This window comes from Anas acuta, chromosome 3 (assembly GCF_963932015.1).
Source record: "Anas acuta chromosome 3, bAnaAcu1.1, whole genome shotgun sequence".
NCBI lineage: Eukaryota > Metazoa > Chordata > Aves > Anseriformes > Anatidae > Anas > Anas acuta.
The window spans coordinates 75,232,061-75,246,966 of record NC_088981.1 but is presented as its reverse complement, the minus strand read 5'-3'; the positions used below and the strand labels follow the sequence as shown (position 1 = coordinate 75,246,966).

Below are 14,906 nucleotides of genomic sequence, written 5' to 3'. Positions count from 1 at the left end.
TTTCCCATCTCAATCTTCTTAATATTTGTATGTGTTAAAAAAAAAAAAAAAAAAAAAAAAAAAAAACTTGGATAACTGACACCTTTAAGACATTGATCTACTAGCCAGTTGATCTGGATTAAACTCTCAACTCTACCACAGACCACTGGTGTCACATAGGACAAATCATATATCACAGGGTTTTTGAAAGCACTTGGCAGCTCTTTGAGTTTAGTCTCAAGGCAGCCGAAGGGACTCTTAATTCCAGTAGGGTCAAATTTAGCCCAGCACTGATCACTTCTGAGAACCCCTACTTTAATCTTCCTGAGGATAATAATATTTTCCTATGGGAAAACACTAATTTTGTGGAGCATCTTTGTCTGTTTCACCCAGTAAACTTCAGCTTTTTGTTGGAAGGAACAATCTCGCACTGTCAATGCATATGGTAGCTAATGTTAGGAAGCTAAATCTCAGCTGTAGCCCCTGGCTGCACATCTACCACACACAAGAAAGAAAAAAATATACAAGACCAATACTTGCGCCACTATTTATGAAAAGCATGTTTTTATTATTTCAGAATCTCCATATATTCAACACAAATGTTTTAACTACGTTCTATACCATTTATCCTTGATTAAATCTCTTCTAAATAGTTAATCATTAATGATTTCTTTACAGTTGCTGTGCAAACAGTTCATTCATGCCTATGACATATCAAATTTCACAGACGTATTCTTTAATTGGATTCATTTATTTCTAATCTGCTTAAACCCTCACTACTGTAATGCTTGACTAAATATATATTAAACTCACTTATTTAAACTGCTAAAATAAATTTGAGATGCATTCCATGAATAAAAATACTTGATTGAATACATGTAATACCATTGTTATTGTGTACCTAACTGAGCAGAAATTATTAGAAATAGTACCCTAGATAGCTGTATGATAGGCTTGGACAAAAGGATTTGAGACAGATTGCTGATTATTTTTTTGCAGAAAATATTTTAAAAAACAGCTTTCCAAATCCTGAAGTTTCCAATAGCACATTAAGGCATGCTATAAGGAATGCCAAAAGGAGCTTCTCATGACTTAAGGGTGTTAACTGTTTTCACTCTAAAATCTGGGTACTGTTTTAGAAATAAGAGCTTCATACTAGCTGTAGGCTAGGAAAATGGTTAAAACAAAAACAAAAACAAACAAAAAAAGAAACTTTAAAGAAAATTTTACTATTCAATGTTTTGCAAGTAACAATGACTAAAAAGATGGTACAAAATTACATAAAAATAGTGTAAACTCTGATGACCCCATTTGACAATGTCAGGGTGAGACAGCAAGGATGGTGGGCTTGGAATGGCTTTTCTATGAGCAACAGAGACTCCTCAGGCTGAAAAAGAGATGACAAGGGGAACAAAAAAAAAAAAATCTGTAAATTATGAGTGACAGAAAAAGTACGTAGGAAATAGTTGTTCATTTTTTCCTCTAATACAAGTTGTGTGGGTTACTAAAGAATAGGAAAGGTAGCAATTTCATAGTGAAAGGAGGTCTTCCTTATCACATTTACTTAAACTACTCCTTGCTAAAAAATCACATGGTTTCACAAAGCAATAAGATAAATATGTGGTGGAAAAAAAAATGCATTACTTTGACCCCTAATACCTTCAAAGATACCACTTCTATGAAGTTCTTTGAACTTCTTAAGGACTGAAAGAAAGTGCTGAAGAAACATTATTGCATGCTTGTCCTATTTTTAAACTCTTTCCAAAGTATTTGCTATGGTCACTATCAGTATGTGTCTGATCCTGTATAGCTGTTCTTATGTTACACCACAGTAGTTCAGAAATTTCCTACTTCAGTTCCTTTAAAACAACATGCTGAAGAGTTTTCCTGACAATTTGTTATTGCTTTTAACAGTTTGCTTTAAAAAATAATTGATATTTCAGATTTGATCAGCTCCTCTATGTTCCCCATATTAAAGTTTTTGTTGTGAGAAAATTCCTAAGATCCCAATGCAAACACAAAAAAAAATAGTTAGTTTTTCTGCTCTAATTTTATTTTCTTTGGGAAGATGGGTTATAACTCATTTGACAGACTTTCTGATAGACTTCTGTGATCTGAGAATAGTTTATCTACAAAAAACAATGTGCTTGAGAAAAAAAATGGTTTACTATTCATTCTGTTATTTCCTTGTTGGCAAATTTTCTATCTGTGTGCCTCGTGACATACTTGTCCATCATTCTAGCCTGCTTTTTCTGATCAGCTGGGCCCCGTGGTACAGAGGCACCATGAGTCCAAGAGGGTTCATGACCCCCATCTGCTGAGGAGGACCCATCTATAGTAGATCACTTTCTTTGTCATCAGATTAGTCCTTTCTCATCATAAGCCTTTCACCTTTTTCTTCAGAAGCAAGATATTTTTCAACAAACATGTTTAAAACTCACTTGTCTAGAATTCCTGAGCTTTGGCCAAGGGACAGCACTTTGTTCCTCCAGGCCATTATCTGCCATTCTCTGCCCACAAAGCAAGCAACCATGGTATGCTACTTAATAAATGTTTTTTTTAACTGAATCTTGTTTTGGTTGACGTTTAGGGAAGAGAAAGGAAGGAAAGGAAGAAGGTTGAGGACTGGTAAATGTTTTTTTAGCATTTGGGGAGAATGGCTTTTTGTTGCTTTTTAATTTATATAATATATATATATACTTTTTTTTTTTTTTTTTTTTTTTACATGTTAATCTACCTGTTTTCTCATCTCATCATTACACTTCCTGTCATCTCCTTCCCATGCACAGCCATACCTCTCCTGCAGCCAAAGCAAGCCCCTTCACATTATTTGCTCACTTAGGTTTAGGGCTCCGTTCATATCACACTCAGTCTTGGTGAACCATCTTTGATAGGCATATCATGTGTAACAGGTGTTTATGTTAGTAAAACGGGAGACAAATGGCCAGAAAAGCCTATATCATGAGTCTGTAAAGTAACTCACAATACTTCATTTTATTTATTTTCCTCCTAATTACTGATTCAGTCTCCTCAATGTACGAATTATATGCTTTTAAATTTGCTATGTGCTATTACATTTGTTAAACCAATGTTAGAGTCCAAAGAAGGGCTACAAAGTTGCTGAAAAGTCTGGAGGGGAAGATGTATGAGGAGCAACTGAGGTCCCTTGGTTTGTTCAGCCCAGAGCAGAGCAGGCTGAGGGGAGGCCTCATGGCGGCCTGCAGCTCCCTCACGAGGGGAGCGGAGGGGCAGGCGCTGAGCTCTGCTCTCTGGGGACAGCGACAGGACCCGAGGGGTCGGCATGAAGCTGGGACAGGGGAGGGTCAGGCTGGGTGTTAGGGAAAGGTTCTATACCCAGAGGGACTCCCCAGGGCAGTGGTCATGGCACTGAGCCTGCCGGAGTTCAAGAAGTGTTTGGACAGCGCTCTCAGACACATGGTCTGGTTTTTAGGGGGTCCTGTGTGGAGCCAGGGGTTGAACTCAGTGATTCTTATGGGTCCCTTCCAACTCTGGATATTCTGTGATTCTATGGAGGGGGTCCATTAATGTTGAAATTGATACAAGATAACTTGTCTGACCACCTAGACCCTCTGGGCAACAGAGTAAGTTGAACTACCATATATAACACAACTACTGCTGACCCACACCTTCTATCAAATTCAGAAAAGAGAATTTTTGAATGGGTGTTAATGCTAACAACTCATCATTAATGTACCCAGTTCCAGAAATATAGGCCTATGTTAAAGTTCGGTTTATGAAACTGAAGAATAAATCTCTGGTGGATTGAATGGTTACAGGTACTGACATACTTACTAAGTATATCTAAAATTTCACCACAGGTAAATAAAAATTGTTTAATAAAACACAGTAACATCTATCAGCAACCTTCTTATGAAATGTAAACCTGTCATCTGGCTACCACCTTTGTCCTCTTGCTTTGACAAGGACAGGCAGGGACCTTAGCTGGCTTTAGCCCACCTGCTGTCACTGTTTCACACGCACATCTATCAAGGGTTTCTGGATGCCTGAAAGAGTCTCTGACCAGGCCACTCTATGCTGCTATACAGGTATCCACAGCATACATACATATCATCTCCACTGCCAACCTACAACTGTTCTTGGACCAACTATAATCAGCCACTGGGCTAACTATACTTTTGGTTTGGGTTTGTGTGACAGACCCAGTTTATCAGAATACATGAGATTTACTGTGCTTGTGGTGTCTACTTCTGTAGCACATACACAGCAACTCCAGCATATCACAAACATGCAAATGATGCTGTGCACCTTCTCTCTGACAGCTGTCTTGAACTCACTAAATACCATAATGGAAGCCCTAATTACATATAAGCATGTTAAATGACACAGCTGTAGTCACAGAGGTGTGCAGCTTACTTTGGGCTGATGCTACACACCCACTCCCATTGCTGTTTTTCACAGACTAGAAAGCAACGGGGAAGCTGGTTATCCTTCAGAAGATGACACTAACTTTCCTTCTCACAGCTTAGGATCAACAGAATTATTTTGGGCAACACTGTTCAGCAGTTTGGCTGCAAATAGGAGGAGGCTATCAGGCTATTTATCCCCACATCCAGCCTTCATATGAACAGATATATGCCTCATGAAACAGCTATTACAGATTATTATTTTGTTCTGTGTACAAAACAGTCTTTGGAAACAGCAAGAGAAAAACAACATGCAATGCTTTTGGGTGGATTTCAGTTAACCATGTCCTAAACTGGAGTTTTCTGTAGCAATAGCCTGGGCTACCAGCTGCCAACATAGTACAGGGACAACTGAGAGCCACAGGCAACTTGTGACCAGGCTGCCTTCAGGACAGGCTCTGCATATCCACCTCCTCACCAAAGGCATAGTTGTAAGAAAGTTGAGTATGGGCTGGTTTTAAAGATCTTCTCTCTAGGTGATGTCGAAGTAGCAGCACAATGCTAGAGGACATAGCCAAACTTGAGTTAAACAGGCATTTGAGTTTCCATAGTTGCACTGAAACTTCAGCAGATAATAGCTGTTATTTCCAGCATTGCTGCCCCTGAGATTTATACACAGTGGTTTGTAGCTGAAAAACTCCGGCTGTTCTTTATTAGGCCCCAATTCAACACAGTAACAAACACGGCCTTCCAGCCATCTCCATTTGGCAAACCCTTGGAATATTCTTATTTCTAAGTTTGCGCCTAAGGGTTTTTTTAATTTCAAAACCGAATTCACTAGGATATAATCATGCACTGAAAGTTATGCCTAAGCACTTTTAGAGCCAGGCATGTGCTTGAGTTCTTTAGTAGATCAGGACCTCTGTGATTTAATTGCACTAAGTGGATGATAGCAAAAGACAACAAGAGGAATAAATCGTGTAAGTGTGTTTAAGATCATGGGATTGACTCCAGACTGCAGCCGTCACAAGCCTTCAGAAGGGTCAGACTCTGTACCCTTGTTCGCACAGAGCGATGCCTGCCTCCATAAATAGTGTCATCAAAGTGAGGGGGGCTGCCTCTGAAGTAACCTACTGAGTACGAACATGTGTGCTGGAGCCTGGCCCACACTGTAAAGTACAAAAGAGAGGTGAGGGAAGGAGAATTAGATTTTAAACAGATACTTGCCACTGTTGAATGGACAAAGGAGATTTATTTGTTAACACTTAATTTAGGCCATGTCTAAATGCCATATTTGTGCGTGTATGCATAAGAACTAGCAAGAACACCCTAAAGTAGAGTGAAGAGCTTACTTCAGAAGCAGCTTAGTCACTTATCACACCTGTTGCATCTCATGATTATTACAGAAAAACAACATTGGAAACAGTAATACTGTGGTGGGTGCAGCGCAGAGCAAACATGCTAACAGCAGAACTGGTAAAACTATAACTCTGCTGAAGGAACACACTGCTACTTTTAAGAGAGCAGGAGCCAGTTAGGCATGCAGTTGTGCACCGAGCACCAAGAGGATGATAGAATCATAGAATCATCTATGCTGAAAAAGACCTTCAAGATCATCGAGTCCATCAACCTGACCTACCACGTCCCATCACTAAAACAAGTCCATGTCCCGTGATAATAAGAACCCTTTGGTAGCAGCTCAGCTCTTTGGCCTGCCTCTTCTGCCTAGCCCCTGATACAATTCATAGATAAAATGTAAATGTCATGTGGCAAAACCAGCAGACACCCTTGCAATAGCCTTCCACTCTGAACTGTCACAGAATAATGGACGTAGCTCTCAATGCCATGGTCTGTGGTCTCCCCCTCTCTACCATGTAGAAGAACCACTGGGGCTGATCCCCAAAGGCATGTGAGCACCCAGCTGCCATAGTAGCATTCTCAAGCCTCATTTGTGCCATTCAAAGTGCTGAGGGTAGAGTAAGGATAAAGTGCAAACAACCTCTCTAACAGGAACAGCTGTGCTCCAGCATATAGCCTGGTGCTTCCATGCAAAGTGAAATCTGTGGCAGTTTACCTTGAGCCATAAACTGTGGCATTTTAGGAGTAAGAGTCCCTGCAGTGGGCCCTGTAACTTTCATCAGTGGACTTAAGGCAGACAGCTGGAGATAGTAATTGCTTCAGCCATTGCCGCTAAATCTGCTGTTGAACGTGTCTCGCCCCCAGACAATCATTTTACAAGATCCGTAACTCAGTGTTTGGAAGGAGTGAGTTTCCAAGGACCTGTAGCAGCCAGCACACTGAATGGGAGAAGAATGAAGTGGAAAGCATTTGAAGTCATGTGTCTTTCTTGGAATACAGACACTTATTTGCAATCCTGAATTTCATGTCGCCTGGGACTATCAGTATGCATGCATTTAAACTAATAACTGTGTTTTGGTTTTTGTTTTGTTTTCTTTTCTTTTCTTTTTGCTTTGTTTTATTTTTCTGTGGATCCAAGCCACAGTCCTTTAATCCTTACACTAGCCAATAAAACTCTCTTCCTACAAGCAGTGACTGTAGATGCAGGCCCACAGTTTTAGTGCCTTGGCCATTACAGTCACCTGGTTTAAATACAAGCATGGAAATTTGGAGTGAATTAAACAAATGGTAGCTAAGAAAGCCCCTACATGAACAAAGAAGAACTGCAGAAGCGTATTGTGGACACCTGGAAAAGCCTGTCTCCTATTTGCAAGAAATATATAAACAGTGTTCCAGGGAGACAAGCCTGTAATAAAAACTAATGGTGAACAAACAGAATATTGCATAGAGTAGTTCAAGAGGAATCCTTTTATGTTTGTTTTTTTTTTTTTTCTTTGAGGCCTGTGCTTCTCCAGCATTCTGACTGATTAAAACAGTTCTATTATATACTCACTTTGCTAATCAAATCACATGAATGATGGAGGGCTTTCCAGTCTCAGAAAAGTACATTGTAGATTGAACAAATGAGGTGGGACCCAGTTTTATGCACTGTTAAGGAAGTGGCAAAATTCCCATTAATAAAGAGAAATATAAGGGAAAAGCCACAGGTCAGATTTGTTTCTGCTGTTTACAATTACTTAAGGAAAAAAAAAATGCAATATGCAGTTAAAGTCAGTATGCTTTATCTCAAGTATTAGAGTTAGATGGCTAAGCTTACTTGTACAAGTAGTTCATCTAATGATATGAGTAAGGACGTGCAGAATTACTTCTGCAAGTAATAACTTTCCCATCTATTTGCTATCCTACACACTCCATCACCCACTTGAGAGATACAAGCCATGTATCTACCTTTGACAGAGGAGAAGGCTCTGTAGCATGTCCAAATAGGTTGATCTGAGAGAAATGCGTAAGAAAGGTGGGAATGTAGGTATGTAAATGCGATGTATGGATGCTCCTATTGACTAGGAAAAGAAAGAGGTTGGTCTGTCTCTGGTGATATCCCAGAGACAAGACAAAAAGAGGATGTGTATGAAAAGCTACAGAAATCTTTCTTTATAATTGTCCAAAAATAAGGGAAGAGCTTTATTTCCACCTGAAACAAACCCTCCCCAAATGCAAGCTTAATATGCCAGCAAAGAGCATTTTCAGTCTGACCCATCACACAGAATGTTATCACATTGCTGACACAAGTATTTTAAATCTGGTAGTATGCAAAGCTATAAATAGCAATAATTTAAAGATGAAGTGTGCAGATACAATTAATGGTTAATTTATTCTAAATTGCATTTACCACATCATTAAGTAAAACATTTGCCAATATGGCATTTATTTGTGAAATAATCTTTCAAACACATTGCATGCTTCAATTTATGCTTCTAATCAGCCAGCCAGACAAAGCTATGTGAAGAGGACAACTGGAACTTGTATATGCTTGTATCATCAGAGCAGAGATTAGTCACAATTAAATACCTAATCCACGTTGCCTCTATATGTTACTGCTATTGTTATTCTTTTAAATGCTAAAGAACAAGGAAATGTGTATAGAAAAGCTTCCTTAGCTTTCTCTGGGGACAAATTATTATAATATTTGTTCTTGCTCGAAAAGTCAAAGGATTTGCACTTTGCTTTACCCATTTGTTTAAAGGAAGGTTGTTTGCCATCTAAATATAAACTTAACTTCAGCAGTTGCATTCTCCATTAATTGACTCATCCTTGAGTCCCTTTATGTGATAAACATGCACAGCTAATAATCAATAATATGGCTAGTGTGTGTACAGAACAAATAGGAAAAGAAACAAATATTCTGTGTCTGTACTCACACAGGCCAAGTAGAATACAAAGAAGAGCAAATGTGTGTGCTTTAAATCTGAAATCCTTAAAGGTCATTTATATTAATTTTGACACACTCTGATTACACAAAAAGTAACCTTTCCTCTTGTTGCTCAAATGCCCTTGCCACTGTACCTATTCAGTTCGGTATATATACTTATCAAAAACATTTGTTCTCAATATTAGAATTCACTTTCTCAAAGCTTGGGATTCATGGAAGATGGATATGGCCCTTCTTTTAGTAGGGATCGGCAATTCCTTCTGCACAAACATTTCTCATCCCTTCTGGTTTCCTCACATATATTGCCCAGGGGAGCCAGGCAGATCCAAAGCAAGGCACTGTCGCTCAGCCTGCGCTCAGACGGCTCCTGCAGACCTGGAAGGCCCTTGTGCCACCCAGAATCTGCTCCTTTGCAAAGCATTTCCCGGCTCCTCCCAACAGTGGGAAAGGCTCCTTCTGCCGGGAGCAGCCGAACCGCTCGTGTGGCATTGCCTGCAGGAAGGAGGGGACCAGGGAGTCACCTTCTCAGCGCTCTCAACAACTTGCACGGTATCGGTCAAAGCTTATGACCCCTGTCGTTATTTTCAGCCAAGTTCGCTGAAAAATACCGACATTGCCTGTTTTCAAAGGAACCTCCGGCGAGAAGCATCCTACCTTTCAGGCTCCACCCTGCAGTCCCAAACTTCGCTGTTTCCAAACACTATCTCACACCTCCCTCGCTTTCTCGGCTTCCAAACCCGAGGGACGGTATTCATAGGGTCGTCTCCCCTTTTCGCACGGACGTTTTTATTTTTATTCTTTCCTGCAAAGGGCAAGCCCGTGCCCCGCCGCAAGCCGCAGCAGGCGGGGGGCTACTCCTCACCCAGGGTGCCCTGTGCACGGCTGGTCCTGGCCCACTGGAACAAGCCAATGGCGACCCCCAGAAATGCCAGTAGCCAGGGGATTTATATCGGAATAACGTGCATTAAACGCATTAAAACTTTGCTACAGGACCGTTGCTCGGCCTTCCTGCAGGGGAGCCTACTTCACATCTGATGGAAACGCCAGCTCGCCGTAACCTCTCCTTTTCCCCTGTATTTTCACCACCTACCTGTCTCATCTGATTGACTCCGAAAAGCTCATTAAGCCAATTAACCCGAGGCTAGGTTTGCTTTCAGCATCCCCTGCCCGCTAGCTCCCCCCACCCCGGGTCGCCCATTTCAGAGCTCTCACTTCCACGCTGCCAGCATCCCCTGGGCACGGCAGGGCCTATTCTTCTCCCTTATTTTCCACTGGCCTCGGCTGAAAATAACAGCACAAAAGCGGTGGGGAAGCCAGGTGCATCCCCTGGCCGCAGAAGCAAGTGGGACGCGCCCCCTTCTGCAGCGCCCTGCTGGAGGCGCGGCCGGGCTGGATTCGACCCCGAGGAGCTGCACGACCAAAACGCGGTTTCGACGCCGCCGGGGTGTCCCTACAGCCCGGTTGCAGCAGCTGGTGACCCGGTGAGGACCTCTCCACGCTTACCGGCTGCCCTTTGGCCCCCGCACCCGAGGGGCACAGGCGGAGCCTCCCGCGGCCGCGCACCGAAGTCGCGCCGCGGCGTCGCCTCGTCCTCCGAGGGAAGCCTTGGGAGGGCAAAGGCAGCCCACCTACGCAGGCTGGCTGGACGCGGGGCTAAATACAGCCTTGGCTTTAAGGCCCGTGTACACGCAGGAAAACACAAAGACGCTGCCACCAGCGAAAACACGGGAATTCGGTTTGGGGAGGAGGATCCGCGCTGTTTCCACGGGGGCGCAGGGCTCGGCCACTCGCAACGCGCCCCACAAACCACAGCCCCACAAACTGCGGAGCTGGTGCCCTGCCGGTCACCCCCGCAAGCGGGGGGGCAGGTGGGGCTGGATCCCATCAAGCAGATCCGCTGGGATGTTTCATTGCCATTCGGGTCATCTGAGGCAGAGGACCGGGATTTATGTTCCCCCTCTCCGCATAAAAGGGGATGGAAATGACCGCTAATCTCAGGTGCTCGTAGAAAAACAGGCGGCGCAAAACGGCCCTGGCACATTAGGAATCTTTGGGTTCCTGGCTCCCCAGCGTTACGACACGCCGGCTTCTCTCCCCGCAGTTCCCCCCTCACCTGAAACAAGTGCTGGTCCCTAACCGAGAAAACCAGAGGGGCTGGCACAGGGGGCACGGGCATGCAAGTGTTTGGAACAGCTGGAGGAAAGGTGCCCGTGCCTCTGCTGACCCGCATCCTTGCTGGGAGGATGCCAGGGTGTTACTCCTCCACGCCCCGCATCCTTTTTTAAAGCCAATAAAAGCGATTTACTGAAAGGGGAAACAGAGCTTACCGGAGAGCTGGCAAACCAGAAGCCCCTGAACGGGAGACCGGGGCCACCGCCACCGTGCGGGGCCGCTTCCCTGGGGGATGCTCGCCCGCAGCTCAGCCACCGACCCCATCGGCACCTGTGCAGGCACTCAGCACGCCCCGGGTGCAACCGTCCCGCTGCCACGGCCCCGGTTTTGGAAGAGGGGGAGGCCTGACCGGTCCTGCCCCTGCAGGGGGGCTGCAGCGGCGATGCAGCATCGGTGCTGCCGCCAGCACCCAGAGGAGAGGTGTCAATCGCGAGCATAAAGGCTCCAAATCAGTGCCCTCCCTCACCGGGTCTGAGAGTTTCGGTTTAAGCAGCACAGCCAGAGCCCAACCCCACAACCCCAAAATACAAGGAGATGCTTTGAGATATACGGCATCTCAGCATTCTCTCCCATTTTTATTTTTTTTTGATTTTTTTTTTTTAAAGTTTAACTGACCCTTCTGGTCACCAACTTTCTTTGTGGTTCACTGTAAGGATCGCTCTCCAAGAACAAAAAAGAAATCTCGGAGCTTTGATAGAGACTCTGGATGAAATTAAGAACTTCAAACCCCAGATTTTTGAAAAGAAAAACAGATGTCCTGTTTGTTGAGTATAAATAACTCCGTACGTGGAAATCTTTTTTTTTTTTTTTTACGCTGCATTAAATTTTATTTAATGCTGGGTGCATTTAAACTTTAAAAAAAAAAGGGAGGGGGGGCAGCAAAATATGAGGGTGACAAACCTCTAAATCTTTTCCCCTCCCGAAAGAGAAAGGAAGGGGCAGACGGGAAACCCTTCATCTAGATGAAAGCGTTCAATGTGTTTCCTAGCAGACCTGGCCAGCCTGCTTCGGCCCGGGGTGGGGGGGGAGGGGGGGAGGACTCAGCTTTCGGGGGCTTTAGGAGGTAAGGGGGAGCTCGAAGAGCGGAGGAGAGAGGCAGGTGCCCGCCGCCGGCCCCCGCGCATCTGTGCGCGCCCCGCGGAGCGCACTTACGTGAGGACATAGTTGACGCTGACGATGCAGTGGGGCCGCGACGAGCGGCTGTTGTGCACGATGGTGGCGTAGCTCTGCACCCACACCCAGCCGCCGTGCTTGGCTAGGAAGCGGTAGTATTTGGTGGTCACCTGCCCCTTCACCAGCACTGCGGAGACAAAGCGGGGAGAGCCTCAGAGGGGGGCCCGCAGGCGAGGAGAGGGGCTGGGAAAGGCTTAGCATCGTTAGGGGAGGCGGTGTGGGTGGGCAACCCCCGTGGGCAAGGGTGGTGGAGACCCCCGGGCACCCCCCACCCCGAAGCCGGTCCCTCCGGGTTAGGGGTTCCCTTTCTCCAGGGCTGTGCTGGGAGATCGGTGGAGTAGGGCGAAGGCAGCGGAGGGGTGAGCCCCCTCCCCAAAGTACGGCCGTGGAGATTTAATTCTGTAAATCTGGCTTTGGGTTTTATCTCTTCTCTTTACATTCCCGGTAAGGCAACTTACCGGAAATTAATATCCTTTTTATTCATCTATCCATGTATTAATGTCATCATGATATCAAAATAGAATAAAGAACAGCTCTCCGAATCGGGCTCACTACTGCAGTCAAAATTAGATACACAGATAAGATTTGTGAGACTTGATGGAAGTGGAACAAAAGTATTTGAATTTCGCTGGCATGGCTTCTTTGGAGCAAGAAAAAAGGTTTTTTTTTTTTTTTTTTTCCTAACCGGAATTTGAAGTGAATTGAACGCCTGAGGTTTGTGCAGGGGAGTTCTTGTTCTACAACTGGGAGCTGAGGAGGGGAAAATCTCTTTCCCAGTTCATCGCTGGTTCCCTCTGTCTCTCTTCTGCCTCCAGCCCTGCGCTCAGTCTCTAGCCACTTGTTTCATTAAAACTTGCTGCAGATTTTGCTTATTCTCCCCTGCAGCGAATCACGTTTCACGTTTCAACCTGGAGGTAAATCCTAACACAACCAAAGCCCTTTTGCAGAGGGAGAAGGCGGGGGGTGAGGGGCAGGGTCTTAACGAGAGCATCTCCTTACGCAAGTGATGTGCACATCGCAGGTGGAAGGTGTCACAGCCGTGGACGTGGTGGTAAAGGGTCTTCTCTATCAAATCCTGAGGCTCGTAGCCTGTTAGCTCGGCTACCCTGGAGGAGACACAAGCAGAAAACATCAGTGGGAGAGAGGACAGGAAAGGCCCGGGGGAGAAGAAGAAGGGGTGGGGGAATAGCTGCGAAGTAGCCTCAGCTCTACCTGGAGTCTAAGAAGATGAGCTTCATGTCTAGGCTGGCCCGGAACATGAACATATTGCTGTGAAGCTTGATTTCCGTCACGGCGCTGGGCGGCAGCGAGTGGCCCACGGCAACCAAGCCAACGTTTTGGTAGCAGCCGTCGAAGGGGGACATGTCCAGGCTGTACTGGCGGATCTTCAGGTACCCGCTGCAGTGAATGACCTGCGGGGACACGCGGCCGCTGAGGAGGGGGGGGCTCGGAGCAAACCACCCCTGCCTGGGGGCTCCTGCCCTTCCCCTCTGGCTGCCCGGGGATTTTTCATCCGAAAGTTCAGCGCTGATCTAAGGCCCGTTCGAGTCAACGAGATTTTTTTTTTTTTTCCTCCACTGACTTAAGTGGTTTTTGGACCACCTCCTAACTAGGCTTTTATTATTCTTCTAAAGAGGAAAGACGCGGAAGTGCCAAGCCAGTTACAACTTTGTAATGAAGAGTGTATGCGTGTGAGAGAAAGGGCTTACATGTGTGCATATGTCACATGCCTAAGATATGTCTATTACACAGATAGAGCAGGCACGATCCAGAATGCATCTTTGGACGTAGATTTAGGTGTGCCTCCTAAATGCATCCTTGCAAATTACTGCTGCGTACTTCCAACCTTACTCTTCTGTTACTAGAGTGTTTCTCCCTGGAGTAATCTTCGCAGATGTTCTATGGGATACCGTGGCCCAACATCTCCTGGCGTTTCGGGTACCCACGGCTCTCTGTCTCTGCGCAGATGGGGCAGAAGCAGTGAGAAGACAGGAGAGCAGGGGCTGTCCCCAGGCAGGAGCCCTGAGCAGAGCCGTGGGAAACACCTGAGCAAAAAGCCCGCGGCTTGGAGAGCTGCCCCTGGCGCTGACGAGCGACACCCAATAAAGAAATAAATACAGGCACGGCTTTTGCGCCGTGTCACCTCACAGCCTTCACGGACAGCTCGGGAACCTCGGTGGCTGTGCGAGGATCATTTAATAATTAAATAAATAAATAAATAAAAATCAACACGGGGAACTCGATCACTTGGTTTTGTGCTTGGAGCTCCTTAACCTGGCCCTCGGAGGGACATTCTGGGTGCGGACCCCAGGGCAGAGCGCCGGGCTGGGGCAGCCCCCGCGGGCAGGGGGTTCAGCCGGGGCAGGGCTGGGCCGTGGCTCCCCGGGCACCCACCTTGTAGCCCCCGCAGGTCAGGCCCGCGTTCCTCTTGGCCAGGACGCACTTCATCCGCAGGAAAAAGGACCTCTCGATCTCGTACTCTGGGAGGGGGAAGGCAAAGGTGCGGTGAGCTGCGTGGGGAGTGAGGGATGCGCGGCCCCGTCCGCAGCCACAAGGGGCGAGGGGGGCTTGCGGATGCGTGGGGTGGGGGCTCTTTACCCTGCACGAAGTGAGAGTGGTAGGGCTGGTGGGCCGTCAGCACGGCGGTCATCTCGTCGTGGTCTGCCGGGTGGATGTACTCGTAAATGCTGTTGCCGGTCAACTCTACCTGTGAGAGAGGACGAGGAAGGAGGAGGAAGGGTTCGTGGCCGGTACCGCTCACCTCCCGCACGCTCCTCCCGTGTCAGCTCCCCCAGCCTACCTGCGATAAGCCCAGGTGCACCGAGGCGGTCTCCGAGATGTACATGATCTTGCCATCCGGAGCCACGACGAATATGAAACCGTCCAGCGTCTGCAGGAGAGGGTCAGGA

The 14,906-nt window shown here is 46.1% G+C and overlaps 1 protein-coding gene across 4 annotated transcripts in view; it reads right to left on the bottom strand.

Moving 5' to 3' along the window:
• SIM1 (SIM bHLH transcription factor 1) overlaps positions 1–14,906 on the bottom strand; it is a 50,772-nt gene that overhangs the window by 24,906 nt on the left and 10,960 nt on the right. For all 4 annotated transcript variants that reach the window (XM_068677843.1, XM_068677842.1, XM_068677844.1 and 1 more), the window contains 6 exons: positions 14,798–14,887; positions 14,596–14,704; positions 14,392–14,477; positions 13,210–13,409; positions 12,997–13,103; positions 11,977–12,124 (listed from right to left, as the gene is read on the bottom strand). In XM_068677843.1, the coding sequence (XP_068533944.1) occupies positions 11,977–12,124; positions 12,997–13,103; positions 13,210–13,409; positions 14,392–14,477; positions 14,596–14,704; positions 14,798–14,887 (740 nt within the window). The remainder of the gene's footprint in view (positions 1–11,976; positions 12,125–12,996; positions 13,104–13,209; positions 13,410–14,391; positions 14,478–14,595; positions 14,705–14,797; positions 14,888–14,906) is intronic.